At 34.3% G+C, this 20830-nt stretch overlaps 1 protein-coding gene across 3 annotated transcripts in view; it reads right to left on the bottom strand.

Moving 5' to 3' along the window:
* CSN2 (casein beta) overlaps positions 1-20830 on the bottom strand; it is a 202927-nt gene that overhangs the window by 1266 nt on the left and 180831 nt on the right. For 2 of the 3 annotated variants that reach the window (XM_071218527.1, XM_004477579.5), the window contains exons 3-9: positions 4730-4792; positions 3944-3970; positions 3819-3845; positions 2691-2714; positions 2560-2601; positions 698-1213; positions 83-118 (exon numbers count right to left, since the gene is read on the bottom strand). In XM_071218527.1, the coding sequence (XP_071074628.1) occupies positions 113-118; positions 698-1213; positions 2560-2601; positions 2691-2714; positions 3819-3845; positions 3944-3970; positions 4730-4792 (705 nt within the window). In that variant the 3' untranslated portion in view covers positions 83-112. The remainder of the gene's footprint in view (positions 1-82; positions 119-697; positions 1214-2559; positions 2602-2690; positions 2715-3818; positions 3846-3943; positions 3971-4729; positions 4793-20830) is intronic. The other variant, XM_023584405.3, reaches the window with a different exon arrangement.

The raw sequence follows: 20830 nt of genomic DNA, 5'->3' as shown, positions 1-20830 counted from the left end.
TATTCTCTCAGGTTTAAGAGAATGAAATGTCTAGAAACATGAACTAACAAATGATGTCTAATTTTGAAACCTCAATACTTACCAAAAGTGAGGAAGGGCCATTAAAATCCTCTTAGACCTTAAAAATAAGAAATAAAAAAATATATACACTGCAAATCTTGGCAAGAACACTTGTCCTAAAAATGCTTTGAGTAATGAAATAAGCATCTTAATTTTTTGCTCTCCTATGTACATACATCAAGAACGAGGTGTTGTGAAGGAAAGCATGTGGGGAATAAAACATAAAGGAAACTGCCAAACTATATAAAATAATAATACTTCTTTATTTCAAGTCCAATAAGATTATCAAATTTAATTCTTGCTTTAGTAAGCCCCTCTATCTAAACCAGAAGTGTTCCACAGATCAGTTAAATCAGAATCCCTGCAGGCATTCCTACCAACAACTCTGTTTCTTCTACATAAGAAAATCAGAATAATTATTTCAGAATTTCTGTGGCTAAGGCTGGCCATTGGGATTTTGAAAAAAACGCAAACAAACCCAAAAATGCTCTCCTGCTGATTCTACTGTGTATCTAAACAATGTGCTTTTTGGACCAATTAACATATGCATTTATTCTTTCATTTTTGAGTTCTTATTTATTCTAACATTATGTACATATTATGAGTGAAATAGCAAAGTAAATAAATTTGAACTTACAGTAACAGGGTTGTAAACCTGGGCAGGTTGTTGAGCCACAGGGGAGGACTCCTGGGTAGGCTCAATTAGAGACTCTTGGTACAGCAGGAGGGCTTGGACAGGCATATTTCTCTGAGGGTAGAAAAACATTTGCGGGGGAGAAGGCAGGATTTGGGGCTGAGCAAGAGGCAGCAGGGACTGAGGAGGAAGCACAGGACTCTGAGGAACAGGTTGGGGTTGCTGGTGGATTAAGGACTGGAGCAGAGGCAGAGTAAGGTACAGAGTTTCACCACCAGGGAAATATGGAATTTGACCATCAAAATCAGGCACTCTTGGAGATTTCAGGACAGGCATAGCTTTGGGTTTAGGGATGACATTGTCTTTATCTTCGGGGACTTCCATTATTTCAGATTGAAGGGAAGGCAGCATCATAGCAGGCTGAGCAGGAGGTAGGACAGGGTAAGGGATGGTCTCGGCATAAGGATAGACGAGAGGCTGTGACTGGAAAAAGGGGTGGATTTTATCCTGGATTTCATCCTGGAAAGAAGGAAAAGGAATTTTTGAGGCCATGATTCAGGTGTAGCTGTCATTTATGATAAATTAACCATCTCCTTCGGAGAACCATAATTGTCATATCATACCTTTGTAATGGGTGAAAAGAGAGAGAGATACTCCTTCACTTATCATGGTTAAGAAATTATTTGGGGTCAAGTGAAGAATAACAAGTAAAATGATTTTTGAGGGATTTTTCATTAATCCACTCACTTCATAGATAATCCATGCTCCAAACTAAAAATGTTTGGGAATTTCAAAACTTCCCTGCCTTTTGCTGTGTCACCTGGATAATTGCTGCTACACACTTGGGTCTTCAAAGGGCATTGACTTTTAACATGTGTGTTAATTATAGACCAAATTGTTTTTCACATGATGAAATGAGATATATTTAAAAAGACACAGAGGGCAACTACAAAATTCGCTTTTGTTTTGTTTTAACAAAAAGTCAGCCTTAACTGGTGGTTAAATTCAGAGAGCACCCACCAACTTCAAGCACAACTTTTCTTGATAGATGGTAGTTAGGGGTCTTTCAAAAGGCATCTATTTGTAAATTCAATTTAATTTGGAAAATATTTCATGTGAACATCAAACACTCCAACTTTCTTGATAAAGCAGAGAGGCTGAAATATTATAATTGTATATTACCATAAATGTAATTTAGTTGAATCTAGAATTTTGAGTTTTTCAGGAAAATCCTTGATTTTTAAGCAAGCTCTGCTCCTTGTCACAATAAATCTCACACAATTATCTATTCAATTGCTCTGTACCTCACTCCTTACATCTGTCTAGTGTAAATACTTCAATAAAATCAAGTATTCAATAAATGTTCATATAAAACCTAAAAAGTGTTAGTGTGAAACCATAGAGTATTCATTATGTGCCAGCTTATTGTTCCTATGTGGTAAATATTCTTATTAATATTCTCAGTTTACAGGTGAAGACATTGTAGTACAGAAAAACTTGAGGTCAAAGTCATCACACAGCTGGTAAATGATCCCTTTCATCACCACCTTGAGAATAAGAGCACAGTTTCCAACTTGGAAATATTCCTACTAATATGCATTTGTTGAAACAGGTAAATCATTCATAAAATAAATAAATCAATAGTTTTTCTCATGTATTTAATCTATACTCTCAAAATTGATTATGGGTTTATGTTAGAGAATATATGTTGACTTTGGCAGTGTTCCATATTTTAACACTGGTTGGTGGGTGCATGCTGTTTATTTTATTACCATTCTTTAGACTGAACATATACATTATAAATATTTTTGCACGTGTTATACTTCATAATAATTTTAAAAATATACTTATCATGAACAAATTACCTTTCTTTGTGTTTCCTCATGTTTAGCCGTCTCAAATTTCTGCTACAATCATATGAATAGAGAAATGTTATCTATAAAATGCAAACATGAGAAACTTTAAAAATATATATTCTTAAATATGAAGGGCTTACCTGGCTGATTTGTGTAATAGATTCCTTTAGAAAAATAAAAACCAAATCAGGTTTAGTTTTAATGATTACTAGTCAAGTGAGCAGTTCTTACATGTCAGTATAAATCATAAATGAAGGCAATTAATAGGTTAATGTGGACAACTTATTTGATAATATCATTCATGACAGGATAATTACTGAAGTTTATTTATTATACTGTTCTATATAAGCCTATTCTGTAAAAGAAAGACAGATAGATGAATACAGTCAAGAAAGAAAATAAAATTAGTAAATATGGTACAAAAAGAGGCATTTAATAGATGCTAATTTCTCTTTACCTCTACCCTCCATTCCTATGGCAACAAATGCTCTCTAATACCCCATCTGATTCTTAAATAATAATACTTAGTGAAAATGTATTCCGATAGTCAATACATTCGGCTAATCATTCTCAGTTCATAGTTCATTTGTTACACCTTAGGTTTCAAAGAAAGTGTGCCAATGAATTATAAGAAATAAATACCCTTAAGGATCTAAAACATTTTTGAGAGGCAAAGTATATAAATGTACCGTTTAATTAACAGGCGATAGCAGTCCCTAAAAGGGTAAATATCTTCTTCACTTGCCCAGGCAGATTTAGGATTACACTAAGTCTCATTGCTTCTTATTTACTAACATGACAATTGTCGGTACAAAACATGCCCGTTTGCATGACTGCCTCCTTGCTAAATTGCAAGCTCTTTGCTTTGAGCATCCTTACCTTTTCAGTTTGTATCACCAGTTCCTAGGCAATGTCTTGAGTCATAGAAGGTGCTCAATAAATGAGTATCAAAACAATGAATGAGATCAGAGTAGAGAAAGCTCAGTACAAAGTGAAGACAGAAAACAGGATTGTAATTTGATTTAAAAAAGGAGGTTGAAGGGAAAGTGACTTACAGATTTAAGTAGGTAGTCAACCTAGAAGCAGCTACACTACTGAATTCTCCAGACTTTTATTCTATCCATATTATATTGAAAATTTGCATAGAATTTAAATGTCACAATGACACTGCATTGACTTAGTTACCTTAATGTAACACAACAGAAAGAGAAGCATAGCTTTTACTGTTCTAAAATTGGAAATTAACCTATGAATAAAAGTCATCTTACCTCACTGTTTGATAGACTTTCTACAGTCTGTAAAGGGGAAACAAAAAATTAACAGCCAGCTGAGTCTCCTTAGAATGTTACTGTTTTATGCTAGGAAAATTTTCTCTGAATAAAAAATACCTTACCTCACTAGACACACCACGTTCTCCCTTCTGTAAAGAAAAAAGAACACCACCATTTTAGTGTCTATGACTAACTCATTATAAACACTTTTCCTACTTCATTTTTACCTTGTTTGTGCAGAGCTATCTCTTCCACGAATTATTTTGAGGAATAAAAAATAAATGTTATTTATCTTCTGAGAGACTTAAAAAGCAGTTGTTATAATGTCTTTGATATTTAGTAACTTTTCTATTGGCATATTTTTATGTTATTAGAACGAATAACAGCAAAAGGAGTTATTTCCATTTGGATGAAACATTTTGATTATGATTATGATTATGATTATTTTGGTACTGCCTGATATTCCATCCCCAGGGTATCTTTGTACACACACAGATAGGATTTGACCCAGTATGTAGAGTAAGGAATACATATATTTTATCACTGAAATAAGACATAGATAAAGCTAGATAAATAGCTTGCACAACCATGTAATTGTATTTGTGCAATATTACTCTTTTGTGTTGTTTTTATGTTTTGTATTATTTTGTTGGTTGCTTGCTGGTTTGTTTTTCCTTTAGGGACTTATGGCACAGTGGTGTAGAAAACTTTGACTCTGATACATGGCCCTGCAAGATGTGTCGAGATACTGGGTAATGTAAACCATTTTCTTAGAACCCCGCAAAAATAATTCTGTTGAAAATCTGTTTTTTTTCTGAACATTTAAAAATGTGAATGACATTATTTACTACACAGAATCAGGTAGTCCACTAGTTATTAATTATTTTGAAATTTCTGTCTTTACTTACCTCCCTTGCAAGAGCAAGAGCTACCAGGCAAGCAAAGATGAAGACCTTCATTGCTGTCAAATCCTATGGATGGAGAAATAAGGATATGGCAATTGATTGGTGGAATAAATATATTTTCTTATTTAGGTGGAGATACTTTTCCTTTAAGGAATCCAAAGATAATGTAAAATAAAAATACCTAATTTTAGGAAAAAATACTGGTAGAGGTTTAATCATATGACCAAGGTTTGAAATCTACTGTGGCTCCCTATTCTTACTATAAAATTCAAACTTCATTGCCAACCATTCAGGTTTTTTCAGCTCTCTAGCTCTTTGACTCTTTTCATCTTGTTCACTGTAATATATTTTCTGAAATGTAGAAAGATGTTATAAATATTCACAGATTTATTAATTCATTTGCTCAAAAATATTTAGGAAGCACCCCTTATTGCCAGACTTTATCTAGGTGCTGGGATACAACAGTGAACAAAATTTTGAAGTCTTCGTCCTGAGGAGCCTCCATTCTATTGGGGAAAGACTATCCGCAGAAAATGTAAATAAAGAAAATGAATTCTTCAATATCATATTTTACTTTTATTTTTCAATTACTAAACTAAAGGTTTTCCATAAATGCTTAGTTTACTTACATTTTAAGTCCAATAAGACTGAGATTTTCATTTTAACATTTCCTTTACTTGCTCCTCTTTCCAGATGCTTGATTTGTTTTCACTCCATTTATATACACTCTGGAATCGTCATCTTAATGTAGCTAATGACCTCTCTTCTGCTTTATGTCACATAATTCTAAAGAGCATAAACTATGCCACTTCTTTTCTCGCAGACAAAATGTGCCTCTTGATGATTTATCAAAAAGCTCTCCTCTCCTTCCCTCTGGGCAATAATTTCTTGTGAAATGCATGGACCTCTTTTCAACAAAATATACTAAATGGTCTTGTTGCTTGTTTTCATTGCATGTTCAATGATTTCTTGTCAAAAATAATGTGTGTGCCATATTATCCTTTTGCACATAATTTTCATTCTCAGATTTTTAAACTAAACATCTGAACTCTATTTTAGGAAAGTATCTAATTCATCTCCAAAACTATCTTTCCAATTTTTGAGGGCTGAAAATAATGCTCTCTATTAGGGAAAATGAATCATTTTCCATATTTTTCTCTTAGGGGCTACAAAATTCTTTCTTTGCTTATTTTGTATTCCCTAAGACCTGCATAAATTTCCAAATAAATTTTTGTCGTGATTCAAAAAATAATGCAGTGTTTTATTAGAGATCTTACATTTAGGGAAGAATATTGCGTTTCCTATATTTTATACTTAGTGTTTTGTATACCAGTTTTTAACTCAGAACTTCATTAGCGATATATACTCTAACCCATGCTTCCTTCCAAATTATCTCTTTACCTTTGTTTCCAAATCATCTCTGTCTTATCTTGAATTTCCTTACAAAATAAAAGACTTTGCTTGATTTGTTTTGTTGTTTTGTTTTGTTTTATACCAGGAAGAGTGCCCAAGCAGTCCTCTGCTATCACAAGTTATGCAGTCCACTTTCCCACATTTGGAGAAATCAAGGGACCAGCACACCTAGAGTGCACTGATAAGCCCTGTCCCGGGTAAGCCACCTTTGTGATCATGATATCTCCAGTAACACTTTGCTTCTTTTTAAACTTGATTCTATACTTCCATGTCTCTATTTTAAAATGATTTTGAAATATAATAAACTAGATGATAAACTTGGAAGTTGAATGCTGTAGGCATGTTTGGTAAGTGGATTTTTCTTCTAAAAATAATTTTTGAACATTCCAAGGACTGCATATTCCCAATCTACTCTTTCTGTTTCTTTTTTAATAGTATTTTTTAAATTATAGAAGTTGTAGGTTTAAAGAAAAATTATGCATAAAATACAGAGTTCCTATGTACCTGTTGTTAACACTTTGTATTAGTGTGGTACATTTATCACAATTAAAGGAACATTTTTATGATTTAACTATAGTCCATGATTTCTTTCAGTTTCTTTCTAAATATGCTATCCCTATTCACTACATGTTGGATAAGCTTTCCCAATAATTATTTATCTTCCCACACTATAATAATTATTCATCTTCCCATAATATAATTTGAATGTTTGGCTTTCTTTCACTGGCTGTTCTTTGTTAAATCAAGTCAGAAGACTTATTTAGTTTAAGAAATAAATATCTTCTTGATATAGCTTACTAACTGACCTTTAACTTTAAAAATGTAATTTATGGTACTACGTTTTCTTAGACTCATAAAACCTCTATAGTGATTGTAATTTTTACTAAATCCTCCCAGGCACTTCTTTTTTTTTTTAATGTAAGTTTTGAAAATAGTGTCAGAATTATCTTAAATATTTTTATTTTAAGGAATTTATTTTAAGCAATTGTATTTTTCCTATATCTCAAGCTAGATTTAAATAAAGGGTAAGAAGGGGATATATTGAATTTATATCTGAAATTCTTACCTTTCTTCCAAGATGAGGACAAGAAGTGAAGGTAGAGCTGAGAGGATGATGATCTGTCTGCTTTTGTGGCTTTTTATATACTGTATTTAATGAATGCTAATTTTGTGGTTTGAAATAAAATCTACAGGGAATTTTAATTCTAAGAATCTGCATAATTAGAAAATGATTTCTGCCCATTATCTGTCCGTAGAAATTCTGGGGAACATTTTAACAAGGGAGCAATTCACGAGCTGATAAAGGAAACCTGTCCAGGAAATACAATTGTCGAACAACTAAAGACAATGACTGGAGAACAAGGACACTCAGGTCCAATCCCCAAATTATCACGCACATAATTGGGTCATTTTAGTGCCTCATGGGACCCTAAGATTCCAGATAAAGGGAAATTCTCTGAGAACATCAGAGATATCCAGAGGCTTCAGAAGGCCTCAATTTAATGCTAACCTAAGCAGTTGCTAGTATTTTGTCCTGCAATGGAGAAACTGATGAAGTAGAAGAGTCCATGATGATAGCTGGATCGTGTCAGGCAAATTGCTTAGCACCCAGGGTCACTCGATTTAGGAAATATATATCATTCACTTCAAGCCAGTATTTTGTACAAAAGAGGAATAAACTTTCCTCTGCAATGGAACAACTCAGAGAAGGAATCTAGATGATTTGACTTGGGCAAAAGTCTGTGTTTCTAGGTAAATTTGGGTAAAAAATTTTGTAAAATGTCATGGAGACTTCTTTATTTGGCAAATATTGATTATCTATTTTTATTTCAGGCATACTAATCATTACCATAAAATAGCTACTTTTTATTTAGTGCTAATTCTGTTTCAGTCACTAAGCACTTTACAGATATTATCTTGCATAAGCCTCACAAAAGCATCATTTCATATTTTGGCTGAGGAAACTAAGACAGAAAAAGGCTAAGTAACTTGATCAAATCATATTGTTTGTTAAGTGGCAGAGATATTTAAACCCAGGTCTGCCTGATTACAAATGATTCTGTTTGGTCCTATGCAGTGCCCCATAGCCTAGGTTTTAACCCTGTTAAGATTTTGCCATATAATTTACTTCTCAGTGTAACATTTTGACTTAAATGTACAAAATTTATTTATGACCAAATTGAGGAAGGGAGCAATGATGCTGTGTGCAGATAGGGGGAACTCTTCATTAAGAAGCTGTTATTTTATTTGGGTATCAAAAGAATAAGCAGAATTTTGAGAGGTGATTAAATTGCAATAAAGTATTTAGACTAAAGGAAATATAGGAACATGAAGAGCAAAACACTGAACTTGATGGGCTCTGCATTTTAGTATAAATAAGAGTATAAAATATAATTTACTCTTGCATAAATTTGATGGAGTCATATCTTGAATCTTTTTGAATTTTAGGTATGTTGTCAGTCATAAGTCACTAGAAAAAGTGGAAAATATGAGCGATTTAAAAGAAAGATAAAATTACTTGGATTTTTATGACTTTATGACAATAACTTAGGTAACCTTGTAAAATAGGTAGGGTTATGATGTTATTATTGTAGTCTAAGTCAGACATGATGGTGATTTCAACTTGGGATATGGCGCTGGGTATATTAAGCAACGGACAGGTAAACTTGATCTTAGAGTATGAGTAATGTGAGAAACCAGGGAAAAGAACAAACAGAATATTGCTTAGGTAATTAAAAAGTCTTCCATATTATGAACAATGGTAAACTAAGCTGAATTAGAAAGTTAAATCTTGCACATGTTAATTTAGAGCATGCCCAGAAAGCTGCTGTAAATTAAATTTGATGCTCAAGGGAGAAGTCATAAGTTTAACTTCAGAAAACATTTCCTTTCAAGCCAAAGGAGTAGATTAACTTCTCTAGGTAAAGAGTGGCAAGTGAGAAAAGAAATATGCCAAGAATAGAATTCAATTATCCCTAGTTATTTGGAATCTAATAGAGCAAAGGAAAATATACATAGTACCCACAGGAAGAATCAAGAGAGAAGAGTGTTACATCAGCAATGGAAGGAAATAGCTAGAAGAAGATAGTGGGGCAGACAGTGAAAATGCTACACAGATGTTGATTGGAATAGAAACTAAGAAGAGACTTTTGGACATACAGAGTGAGTCATTATTACTGTAACCATTGCACTATGCTGAATATGATTAAGAAATAAGTAATTTATGAAGAATTAAAAGAAAAATATGTATACCACTCTTCTGAGAAATTTAGAAGATATAATGGGACCTATGGGATTGTGTTATGTATATTGGTACAACCAGAGTCACAGGAAGGTATTTTTAGGATAGGAAAGACTTGCAGTTTAAGAGAAAGAGGCCAACATAGAGATAGAGTTGCAATATACTTCAAGGATGAGAATAAACTGATGGATCAAGTTCTAGAGAAAAGAGTATAGGATCAGAGTCACTGCCAGTAAAGTTTTACCTAAAAAAAATAAGTGTTTTCCTCTGATACAGGAGAAAAGGAAGAGACAATTGAGTAAATATAGCACATATTTTAAGATATAGGCTAGAGAAGTTTAAGTTCATATTAAATGGTCTTAATTTTCCCAGTGAGGTGGAAAGTGGAATTCTCAGAAAAGAGTGAAGGATGTATTTACAGGTTTAGAGATCTATAGTATGATGCATAGTTTTAGTTAATTGGAAAATGAATGAGAGCAAAAAGATTCATAAGCAAAAATTAAGACCTATTTGAGATTAGATATCAAATTGTTATCTTTATCCAGGTAGATTTAGGGCAAAATGGTTTCAGTATTATATTAATAGGTCAAAGGAATTGGGGAGGGTGAGGATAGGATGTGTTTTTGCTAAAGCCGCTAACCTTTGCAGTATTGTTAGAGGGGGAAGGAAGAGGAGTCAATAGTTGGGTAATAAACTAGGACACTAAAAAGGGCTTTAATAAATGAGGATGGTAAAAAACGATGAAGACCAGGCCCAATGAGAATGAGCAATGGCAAGAAGCACACAGTTAAGCTTTTCCTCAGATGGAAATTTTAGCATGTGAAAAAAGATTTCTGGTGATGATTAAATCTAAGATAGAACCATGCATACAGAATTCTGAAGGTAGGTGGATGTGAAGGTTGTTGAAGGAAAAGAGTGCAATGTATTCCATGTTAAAATATCTATTCTTTTGCAAGGCATGTCACTAGTTGTCAAAAACAAAACAATAAATTTTAAAAGAGTATAGTTTTGTCCCCACAGAGGTTAAAACTTTTATGGGTAGACTGATATAAAAATATACCTTTAATGAAATATAGTAAATGTTTTATTAAAACTACATAAGATACTACAAGCAAAAGAAGAATACCAATTTCATTTTAGTTGATGGTTAGGAGTGGGAAAGAAGGTCATCACAAGGTCATGGAGTCCTGAGCAGAACCTGGAAACTAGGTGACAAAAGTGTTGCCTGAGATGATAAGAAAATTCTAAGCAAGAAGGAAAGTGGGGATAGAGTCTTGAGCACAAGAAAACACTAACTACAACTAAAGGAGTAATAAGCCTGGATCATCAATTACAAGGAAGGGAAAAGACCAAAATGAGAAGAGAGTAAGAGGAAGGAATTGGATAATGAAGGGCAAAGCATGTTGTGCTCCTAAGGAATATGAATTTTTGTTTATAGATGGTAGAGATCTATTAAGAGTTTTAGAAGGGATAGCAACATATAGAGATGAGGACTTCTAGAGAACAAACACTTCTGGAATAAATTTGTTAAAATATGATTGCTCAGGTTTGGGCTTGTATTTTTTTATAGTGATTTGATGTTCACAGAGACACAAGAGAAGATGGAGGGAGGAAAGGAAACTGAGTCTTGCCAGGAGGAGGGTCCTGTCCAAAGTACAACAGTATAATCTGAGGCAGGCCTCAAAGTGACTGATATTTGCCTATTTACAAAAGCAGTTTCCAGGTTTCTTGGCCTCTGTCATGATTGATTTCATAAATGTAGTGGGCTGATTGTGTTTGATTCTATACATTCTTGCTATTTCTTCTTTTTTATTCACTGCTTATAACAGATATATTCAGGGCTTAAGCACAGATAGAAGATGCCCTTCTAAAGCAAGCAAGCATAGTGACTTTCTGTAGACCTAATTAATGATTTTTCTTCATAATATAACTTCCTTTCCTATCATGCTAGAATTACAGGGTAATGGGGCACACCTAATTGCAAATGTGTTTTATATTGCTTAGAAAACCTAAGTCAACATCTACCAAACATCTGAATTATTGAGTTGATAATTTTAAAGACTATATTCATACTGAGCCAGGAGGAAGCCATGAAAAGAAATGATGAAATGAAACCAATATCATAAGTCTGATGGGGAAAGGCTTGGCTGCCCAGTGTGCCTTTGTGTGGGTTGCCAAAGCCATAGGCAAAAAAGGTGAATTCTAAGAAAAGGAAACAAAACATGCATTCCTCACACACTCATCATATCCTTTTTACTTTCTCAATAAGATATTTGCATATTGTGCAATAAATCCAGCACTTCCTTGGGACTCTCTCTCTCACCACTTTTGAATCACATTAACCAATATAGTTATGTTATGGACTGGATTGGGCCAGAAAAGTAGGCAAACTCATAATTAAGGAAATCACTAACAATGCACTAAAGAAAGAGGTTTGTCTAAGGGAAAATTGGAAAGCCAGATATTTAAGATAAAACTAAGTGTTAGGAGACAGAGAAACATCAAAACCCAATGGAAAGTAAGGAGCAGAATGCCACGTGGGGCAGCCTGGGCTTCCACCATTCACAATTTAAAGAGTTGCCATTTATGTAAACTAAAATGAGAATTGAACCCTTTCAAATTTTATAGTAGAGTCCTAAGTGAGAAGCAAGACAGAATCAAAGCAAGGTGGTCTAGGACTATTTGTCATCAACATTTGTTTAGCCAATCCATCTCCCATATTGGGTGATGGATCTGAGATATACAGATATGAGATTTGGGTGAAACATAAATATGATAACCAAAGTCATTTAAATAAAATCCCCAAGAAAGAGAACATAAATGACAGCAGGGTAAAGACCACAATAAAGGAACCAAAAATGTTCAGGAAATAAGAGCTGAAAGGGATCTAGATATCACTGGTATAACATTTTAAACATATTTTAGAGAAAAAGAAACTGAGGTCCTAGGAAGTTAGATTATTTGCTTCAGGTAATACAGCAATTAAGAGATAAAGCTGGGAAGCAGACTTGGTCCAGTGGTTAGGGCATCCGCCTACCACTTGGGAGGTCCGCAGTTTAAACCCCGGGCTTCCTTGACCCGTGTGGAGCTGGCCCACGCACAGTGCTGATGCACCCAAGCAGTGCTGTGCCACGCGGGGTGTCCCCCGAGTAGGGGAGCCCCACGCACAAGGAGTGCGCCCTGTAAGGAGAGCCGCCCAGCGGGAAACAAAGTTCAGCCTGCCCAGGAATGGCACCGCACACACAGAGAACTGACACAGCAAGATGCAAACACAGATTTCCGTGCCACTGACAACAACAGAAGCAGACAAAGAAGAACACGCAGCAAATGGACACAGAGAACAGAGAACTGGGGGAGGGGAGGCAGAAAGGGAGATAAATAAATAAAAATAAATCTTTAAATAAAAAAAAGAGAGATAAAGCTAATATTACTATAACCTCCATCTCCTGAATAATATTTGGAGTGCTGTTTAATAACTTCACCAAAGAATGGAAAATGAAATCAAATAAAAAACAAAAGAAAATAAAAAGTATGAATTTTATGTAACGATCCAGATATTATGAACAATGTGACATATAATTAACTCTTCAAATTACTTTGTAACTATGGGTAGCTTAGCAGTTTCTTATATAAAGTATTTTAACTCTTTCATTAGATAATTAAAATATAATAAAATATCTTAGTTATTTGAAATATAGCTACTAATTTATAAAGTTAATCAAGAAACATGGAATAGGAAAAGTGTTCTCTAAGTAAGCATCATAGAAGCATAAAGCCCAAGACACGAATTCATAGGACAAACTAGTAATCAAAGCTTGATTGTTCTTACTTTACATGTAATCATAATATTTCACTGCAATTCAAGATATGTTTATTGAGCATATCCTATATGCTATACCATTTCTCAATCTTGGCACTATTGATGCGTTGGGCAGGATAATTGTCTGATATGGAGGTTTTCCTGTGTATCATAGACATTTAACAGCATCCATGGTCTTTACCCATAAGATACCAGTGGCACCATCACTCCAGTGATAAGAACTAAAAATTTCACAAGAAATTGCCTAATGTCCTCTGTAAAATCAACCCAGATTGAGATCAACTATGGTAGACAATGCAAAATTAACCTAGTAATAAAAAGTTGAGGATGGCATTATCCCTGCTAGCAAGAAAATGATATATGTAGTGGGACTGATATCCTGACTTTGTCAAATGAGTAATTTTATGACTCCATAATATTCTATTTCTACTTTTCTATACCATTTCCTTTCTACCAAACAACTTCCCATTAAAATCTCAGCTCCATAATGATTTGATCCCACCAAGATGTTTCAATAATCCTGTCAATTTATCAATGCCCTTCAATCTCCTTATGTCTATGTGTCCCCATTTTCCCAATTTGAATTTCATGGTTAATTATTATTATCACACACTGCATATATCTTCAAACTCCTTACTCATCTCCAACTTTACCATACTGGCTTATCTAAGTCAACTCCCAGGTTAATTCAGATTCTACCATCTATCACTCTGAATGTGGCTGAGAATAATTGTCAAATAGGACAATTGATCTCACTTTAAATTGATGATCACTAGCCTCTAGTAGCTCTAGACCAGGGGTTCTTAACCTTTTTTGAGCCATGGACCCCTTTGCCAGTCAGGTAACAACCACAAACCCCTTACTAATTCCACACTATACTGTGTATTATTTAATAAATATATCACACTTGCACCAACACGTCCCACAAAAATGTTTTTTTGAATTTCAATTCAAGCTCATGGACCCTTTGTTAAGAACCCCTGCTCTAGATGATGTCTGGCAGTCACATTGTATTTTACTCCCACTTTCCTTTATTTAAAACTCAAAGCATTAACCCTTCTGCCCCATCTTCATGTTCATCAGCAGATGACCTTGTTTTCTATTTTACTGAGGAAAGAGAAGCAATAAGAAATAAGACTTTAAAATTTCCCATCGACATATCTCTCCCCCACATTTTCCTATATTTTCTGTCTGTTACTTCTGTGAAACGATCCCTGCTCTTAGCAAAGGCCAGACACTACACTTGTGCACTCAAAACCATCCCTTCTGCTAACTCAAGGAATCTTTGCTTCACTCTCTTTCTGTCTCATGGATTCTTTTTATGAATCTAAAAGCATTCTATACTTCCTCCCATTTAAAAAATTGCTCCTTCTCTTAGCTCCATTCCTTTGGTAATAATTCACATATGTCTCCTACTCTTACCAGGAGATGGTAAGGTAGAATACCTTCCTCAAAAGTTGTTCAAACTTGGTATCTCTAATTTTCCTCCTCCCATTTTTTTTCTTGCAATCAGTTTTTCAAATCTACCAACTCAGAAAATCTATTCTTGTCAACATCGACAATGATATGCATTTTCTAAATCTAATGGCCATTTTTCAGTCTTCTTTTTACCTGTCATATCAGCAGAATTTGTCATGTGTGCTACTTTCTTTACTTGGGTTCTAGGTCACTACACTGCCCTTGTTTTTCTTCTACTTTTCTAGCTATTCTTATTCATATTAATATAATTCTTCCTCATCGGCAGATATATTAAGGAAGAATGTCCTAAGACTTAGTTCTTGATCTTTTCAGTCTATTATCATTTCACCATTGAACTTATTCAGGCTTGCCATTTTAAATTAACATCATCTTATGACTCGCAAATGTAACTTCTCCCCTGAATCCGTATTTGTATATCCAAGAGCCTAATTACCACATCATCTTGGAGGTTTTGACAGACAATCTCAAACTTACTTTTAAAACCAAATTCCTAATCTTCCTTCAAAACCTGCCCCTGTCACAGTCTTTCCCATCTTGGTAACCAGCAACTTCATTCTTAAAATTGCCCTTCATATGATCAGGCCATATGAAGTTATCCTTGACTCCTCCCTTTTTCTCACACTCAACATCTGATCTAGTTGACTCTACCTCAGATGGTTTCCAGAATCTGACACTTTTAACACCATCATTGCTAACACAGGTCCAAGCCATCATGGATTTATGTTGTTTGGGTTGTAGTAACCTCCCAACTGATTTCATGACTTCTTCCCTTGGCTGCCTGGCTACCTTCAGGCTATTTTTTAAATGAGATGCCCTTAAAAAGCAATTTGTAGTATTCCTCTCTTTCTCTCACTTTCTCTCACAACCTTCCAAAGATTTTCTATCACTCCCAGATTAAAATCCAGAGTCACTAAAATGTCCTAAAATACCTTACATGGTCAGTCTCCCTAGTGTATCTCTGACTTCATCTCCTAACCTTTCCATCTTGTTCCTGTTCTCTTAGCTATTCCTTTAGACTACTATGTGAACTGCTACCTGAAAGCTTTGCATTTGCTCTCTGGGATGGGATGCTTTCCCAGATAACTGCATGAACCACTACCCTCCTCCTTCAGGTTTTTGCTTCCTTTTGCAGTGAGGCATTTCCCTGACCATTTTACTCAACACTCCTTATTTTCTACCCTCCCCCTTATTTATTTTTCTTTATGTGGGTTGTATCCCAAGAGCCTAGACTAATGCATCCGGTTTTCCTCAATAACTATTTGTTCAATGAATGAATGGATGAAAGAATCTGGATTATTCATTAAAATACAGCATCAATGTTAATATTCTGCTAAAGGACATGGAGAATAAGGAATGACTATATCTATCTGAGGTTTGCAGAATAGCTTCCCAGATATGTTCTCATTTCAACTTGGTCCTGAGGAATCCATAGAAGTTCATTAGTCAGAGAATGCAAAGAGAGAGATGTTTTACTCATCTAAATTATTTTTGTTGCCACTACAGTACTCAAATTTGAACTTTCTGATTTAACGTGCCATTTATATGATAATCACATTATATACATTGTTTCAAATTTTTCATTAGTATGTAGAAAGATATTATTATCATCATTTAACAAATGGCAAAACCCAAAACAGTGCTAATAAGTGGTGGAGCTGAGTTTCATATTCTATTATATGACCTGTCAATCAGGTAAACAAATTTTTATACTTGATAGATGGCTACCAAGACCATTCATTCAAATATGGAAATATTTATTTTTATATTGATGGACTTTTATTTGCATATCCAAATATTTTTAGGTATATAATCAAAGAAATTAGAAAAAAGATCTGGAAAATTTGTTTCGCCTACAGGCATCTAAACTTATATATGTGAGAAAATTGAGACCAAGAGAGAGTTAAGAATTTCAAACCACACAACAGTCCATGGCAGATGTGACCCTACACGAAAACAGAATATCAGTAATCAATGAACATAACACCCTTATTTCCTATTAGCATGTTCTAAATCATCCTGTATGAAACACTCCTTAGAATATGTGGATACAAAAGTTATCAGAAAAACAGTATGCAATCATAGAAACTTCTTAGAATTCACATAGATTACTGGTATTTTAAAGCACAAAATTATTTTGTGTATTTTGGAGAAACAAGGTTTAAATAGTGTAGAGATATCCCTCTTAGGAAACAAGGTAGTAATAGTACTTCAATATACTTAGTACTACTTACCTATGAAAAATGTTTGTACAATCAATTTTTGAGCAGTATTTTAAAAGATACTAAAATATGAAGATACTTGTAAATAATATTTTTGCGTGTATTTCTTCTAATTAGTACAAGAAATTATCTTTTTGTTAGATTTTTCTTGAGAGAATTTACACATAGAATCTGGAAACTTTTTTTTTTTTTGCTGATTTTATTTTATATTAAGTGTCAGGTTCTGTCTTTTGAGGGCAAGGTAATCAAAATGAAGGTTTTAGAAATCCAGGGATTGTCTTTATCCATCAAGGCAAAAACAAACACCCAATTTACGTAACCATTGTACAGACAATATACGTAATATGCCTACCACAGTGTCTGGAAAATGCAGGTGTTCATTCATTGGTAGATCTTTTTATTTTTTTTAATCATCATATTAAACACTTTTTTGGTTATCTAATTGTTTTCTACACTGCAATTTATTTGATTAATCTAAAGGAAATTCCTAAGTATAATTTTTTTAATAACAGGTATAGTGAATAAACTTGTTTAATGAAATCATTAAATGTCAGTCAATAATGAAAATGCTTTTATAATAATTTAAAAAACCTGTCATGCACCATGTATCCTTAATGCATATTAGGAAAAATATCATTTTGATGTCTACTTAAAAATATATAATCATAGCTAAAGTATGTAGCTAATATACTATGTAGAAATGATAAATTATATGGTTCTATATTAAGAAATTATTTAAAATGCAAATCTTAAGATGGACAATTGAGTGTCTGTACTTGCACAACCTCGAATTGGTCCTAAGTATGGGTCACAAACACATTTTAATTCTGTTTGGGTGAAAAAGTCTAAACTAAAACTAAAACTAAAAGTTTAAACTAAAAACTAAAGATTTTTTAAAATACAGATTATGAATAATGAAATACCCTTACCTATGACAAAGAGGTCAAGATTACTTTCATTTTCTCTTTTTCTCTTTTTTTTTTAAAATATAAGTTGTTTGAAGGAAGTTGAATGGAAAGGTGGTGACAAAATATTACTCCACCTCTAGAATCATTCTTTGTCTAAACTCACATCTGTAGTTACAGATGTTGTTTTTAGCTGGAAGAAACTTTAGTAATATAATCAAATCCCTTATTTATTCAACGAGTAAAATAAGTTACAGCAATGTTCAGAAACTCACTCAACTTCAGCAGCCAGCCCAAGGTTGAGCTGGGATTCACAGGACCTCGACACCCAGCCAGGCGTTACCATCACCTGCTTCTTCTTTTTATGAAGCAGCCAGACTGCATTTTGTGGCTCTCCTCAAATCAAATTTAGGAATTATTTTCTGTTACAGTTTCCATTCTTAATAATCATAAACAAGGAAAAATTTATCATAGAGATGAAGAATTTAAAGAACTGCTTAGGGAAGCAGACTTGGCCCAGTGGTTAGGGCATCCATCTACCACATGGGAGGTCCATGGTTCAAACCCCGGGCCTCCTTGACCCATGTGGAGCAGGCCCATGCATCAGTGCTGATGCGCACAAGGAGTGCTGTGCTATGAGGGGTTACCCCCGCGAAGGGAAACCCCACACACAAATAGAGCTGCCCAAGGTGAAACAAAGTTCAGCCTGCCCAAGAATGGCGCCACACACATGGAGAGCTGACGCAGCAAGATGACACAACAAAAAAAAACACAGATTCCCGTACTGCTGACAACAACAGAAGTGGACAAAGAACACGCAGCAAGTGGACACAGAACACAGAGGACAAACAACTGTGGGTGGGGGGGAAAGGGAGAGAAATAAATTTAAAAAAATAAAAAATTTTTTTTAAAGATTTAAAAAATAAAGAATTACTTAAAGTGATATGATTTAACAAATATGTCTGTTTTGTTTACCATTTTATGCCTTGATTATATTGTTGAAATACCAAGTAAATAAATGAATAATTTAAATAGTTACACACATTTCAGACTATCTAATGAAAATATTTTGACTAAAAGAATCTTTTTCAACTCATAACCAAGAGTATAAATTGTTTTGTTTTTATTTCTGCTTAAACAGAGGCCATTATAATAATAATCACAAGATTTTCATGTTTTTTATTAACTTTCATTGTCCTTTGCCTATTGTCTGTGACAACGATAAATCCAAGTGAAAAATTATAATCTAAAGGAAAGAAAAGTATTATTTATTTCTTCTATCTACTTTCTCAGAACTAAGTAAACATGAAGTTCATCATCCTTTCCTGCCTTTTGGCTGTTGCTCTCTTGCAAAGCATGTAAGTATAATGGGACTTTTAAGCATCTCTATCCTTATTCAAAGAGAGTAAATCTCTTGAATTTTGACAATGTACAGAGGATAAAGAGATGAGTAACAACAGCTATATTCTAAGTGTGTGATTGTAAGCTGTTAACCAGCAATTCAAGATAGCCTTGTCTTTTCCAGAATGTGAAAGGGCTTGAATACCCCCAGGTTCTTGACAGATCTTCACTGTTGTGTTAGAGTTGGAGTTTTAGCTATAGATAGAAAAATTTACATTTTACTCTATATTTTGATTTGCTTGAGAGCTCACATTCCCTTGACATTGTAAATGAGCCCCACAGATACATCACGGTTTGTCAAAAACAATGTCAGTGAATCATCATATTTAACAACATGGGTTCAAAATCCCTTAGGGTTAGACAAGACAATAATATATGACAAATAGCCAAACTTTTATATAGAATGCCCAGATAATAGTTAAAACTTTGCAATTTGTTATTCATATGGTCTAGTGAAAATTTCTTTATCTGAGCTTCATCTTCTCAAATGAGACTATATTTTCATATAAATTGTTGAGTATTTAACTAGGTAATACATAAGCAAGTGTTTTATACACAATAAAGAACTACAAAACTGTAATGAATAACTGTGTTTATTATCATCTTATAGGGCCTTGTAGGGGTAATCCATAGTTGCTTAACCTACAGGAACAGGCATCCACATGCACACACACTCCCTCAACTGCTCACTCACTCTCCCAAGGTCTGATGGTGTTTAGAGTCATTGTAATGTGGGCTATGGGTGGGAGGCTATTTGCCCCTTCCTGGATAACCTAAGCGGTCTATGTACTAACTTGTGGGTGTGGGATGGTAAGAGGCTGCAGTCCTGCCCTTGGTGACCATGGCAACGACTCCAGTCCCAGAGAAACAGTTTAGCAATGCAAACTCTATAAACTTTAAATATTCAGGGAAAATGCAAACCAAATGTGCTAAAAGCTTATCTAGAAGGTATGAAGTCCATGCTAAAAGCTTACCTAGGATGTGGAAGATATATGCTAATTCAAACCTACTGAGCATTGAAACGAAGAATGATTTAGCCCTTACCCTGTATAAAAAGAACTTGAAAATCTTGTTCGAGGTTCAGGTTTGAAACAGAAAGCTCCCGAGTCCAGCTGGCTGTCAATAAATCATTTTAGAAAGCTCCTGAATCCAGCCGGACATCAATAAATCATTTTTCCTTCTCAAAATCATTCCTGAGTCCTGGCCTTTCTATACGCAAATAATTGAATCTCTCTCAACTTCTACAACACAAGTACAATGTGCCTCTAAAAAATATATGCCTTTAGAAGGCACAGGGTTGTGTAGACATTCTATCAACTGGGCAACAGGGTATTTATTATTAAAGTAGGCAATGGGAGATAATTTTGCTTTGTGGATTTCTTTGGAAGAAAGTGGCCTTGAAATATCAATCCTGAGATACCTGTGATGGTTTGGCATTCAAATAGGCATCCTTACACATTTGTTTTTCTTTCAAATGTTTTAATATGGCTCTCTTACTTTCTGGTGATATGATTTTGGGCAAGTTACTTCACCTGCCTGAACCTGTTTTCTCTTGGGTGAAGACATGCAAAAGAAGTTGCTGGAAAAATTAATATAACAAATATAAGGTACTGTGTACAAGGCCTA

This window comes from Dasypus novemcinctus, chromosome 1, assembly GCF_030445035.2.
Source record: "Dasypus novemcinctus isolate mDasNov1 chromosome 1, mDasNov1.1.hap2, whole genome shotgun sequence".
Taxonomy (NCBI): domain Eukaryota; kingdom Metazoa; phylum Chordata; class Mammalia; order Cingulata; family Dasypodidae; genus Dasypus; species Dasypus novemcinctus.
This window is presented reverse-complemented; position numbering and strand designations above follow the sequence as displayed.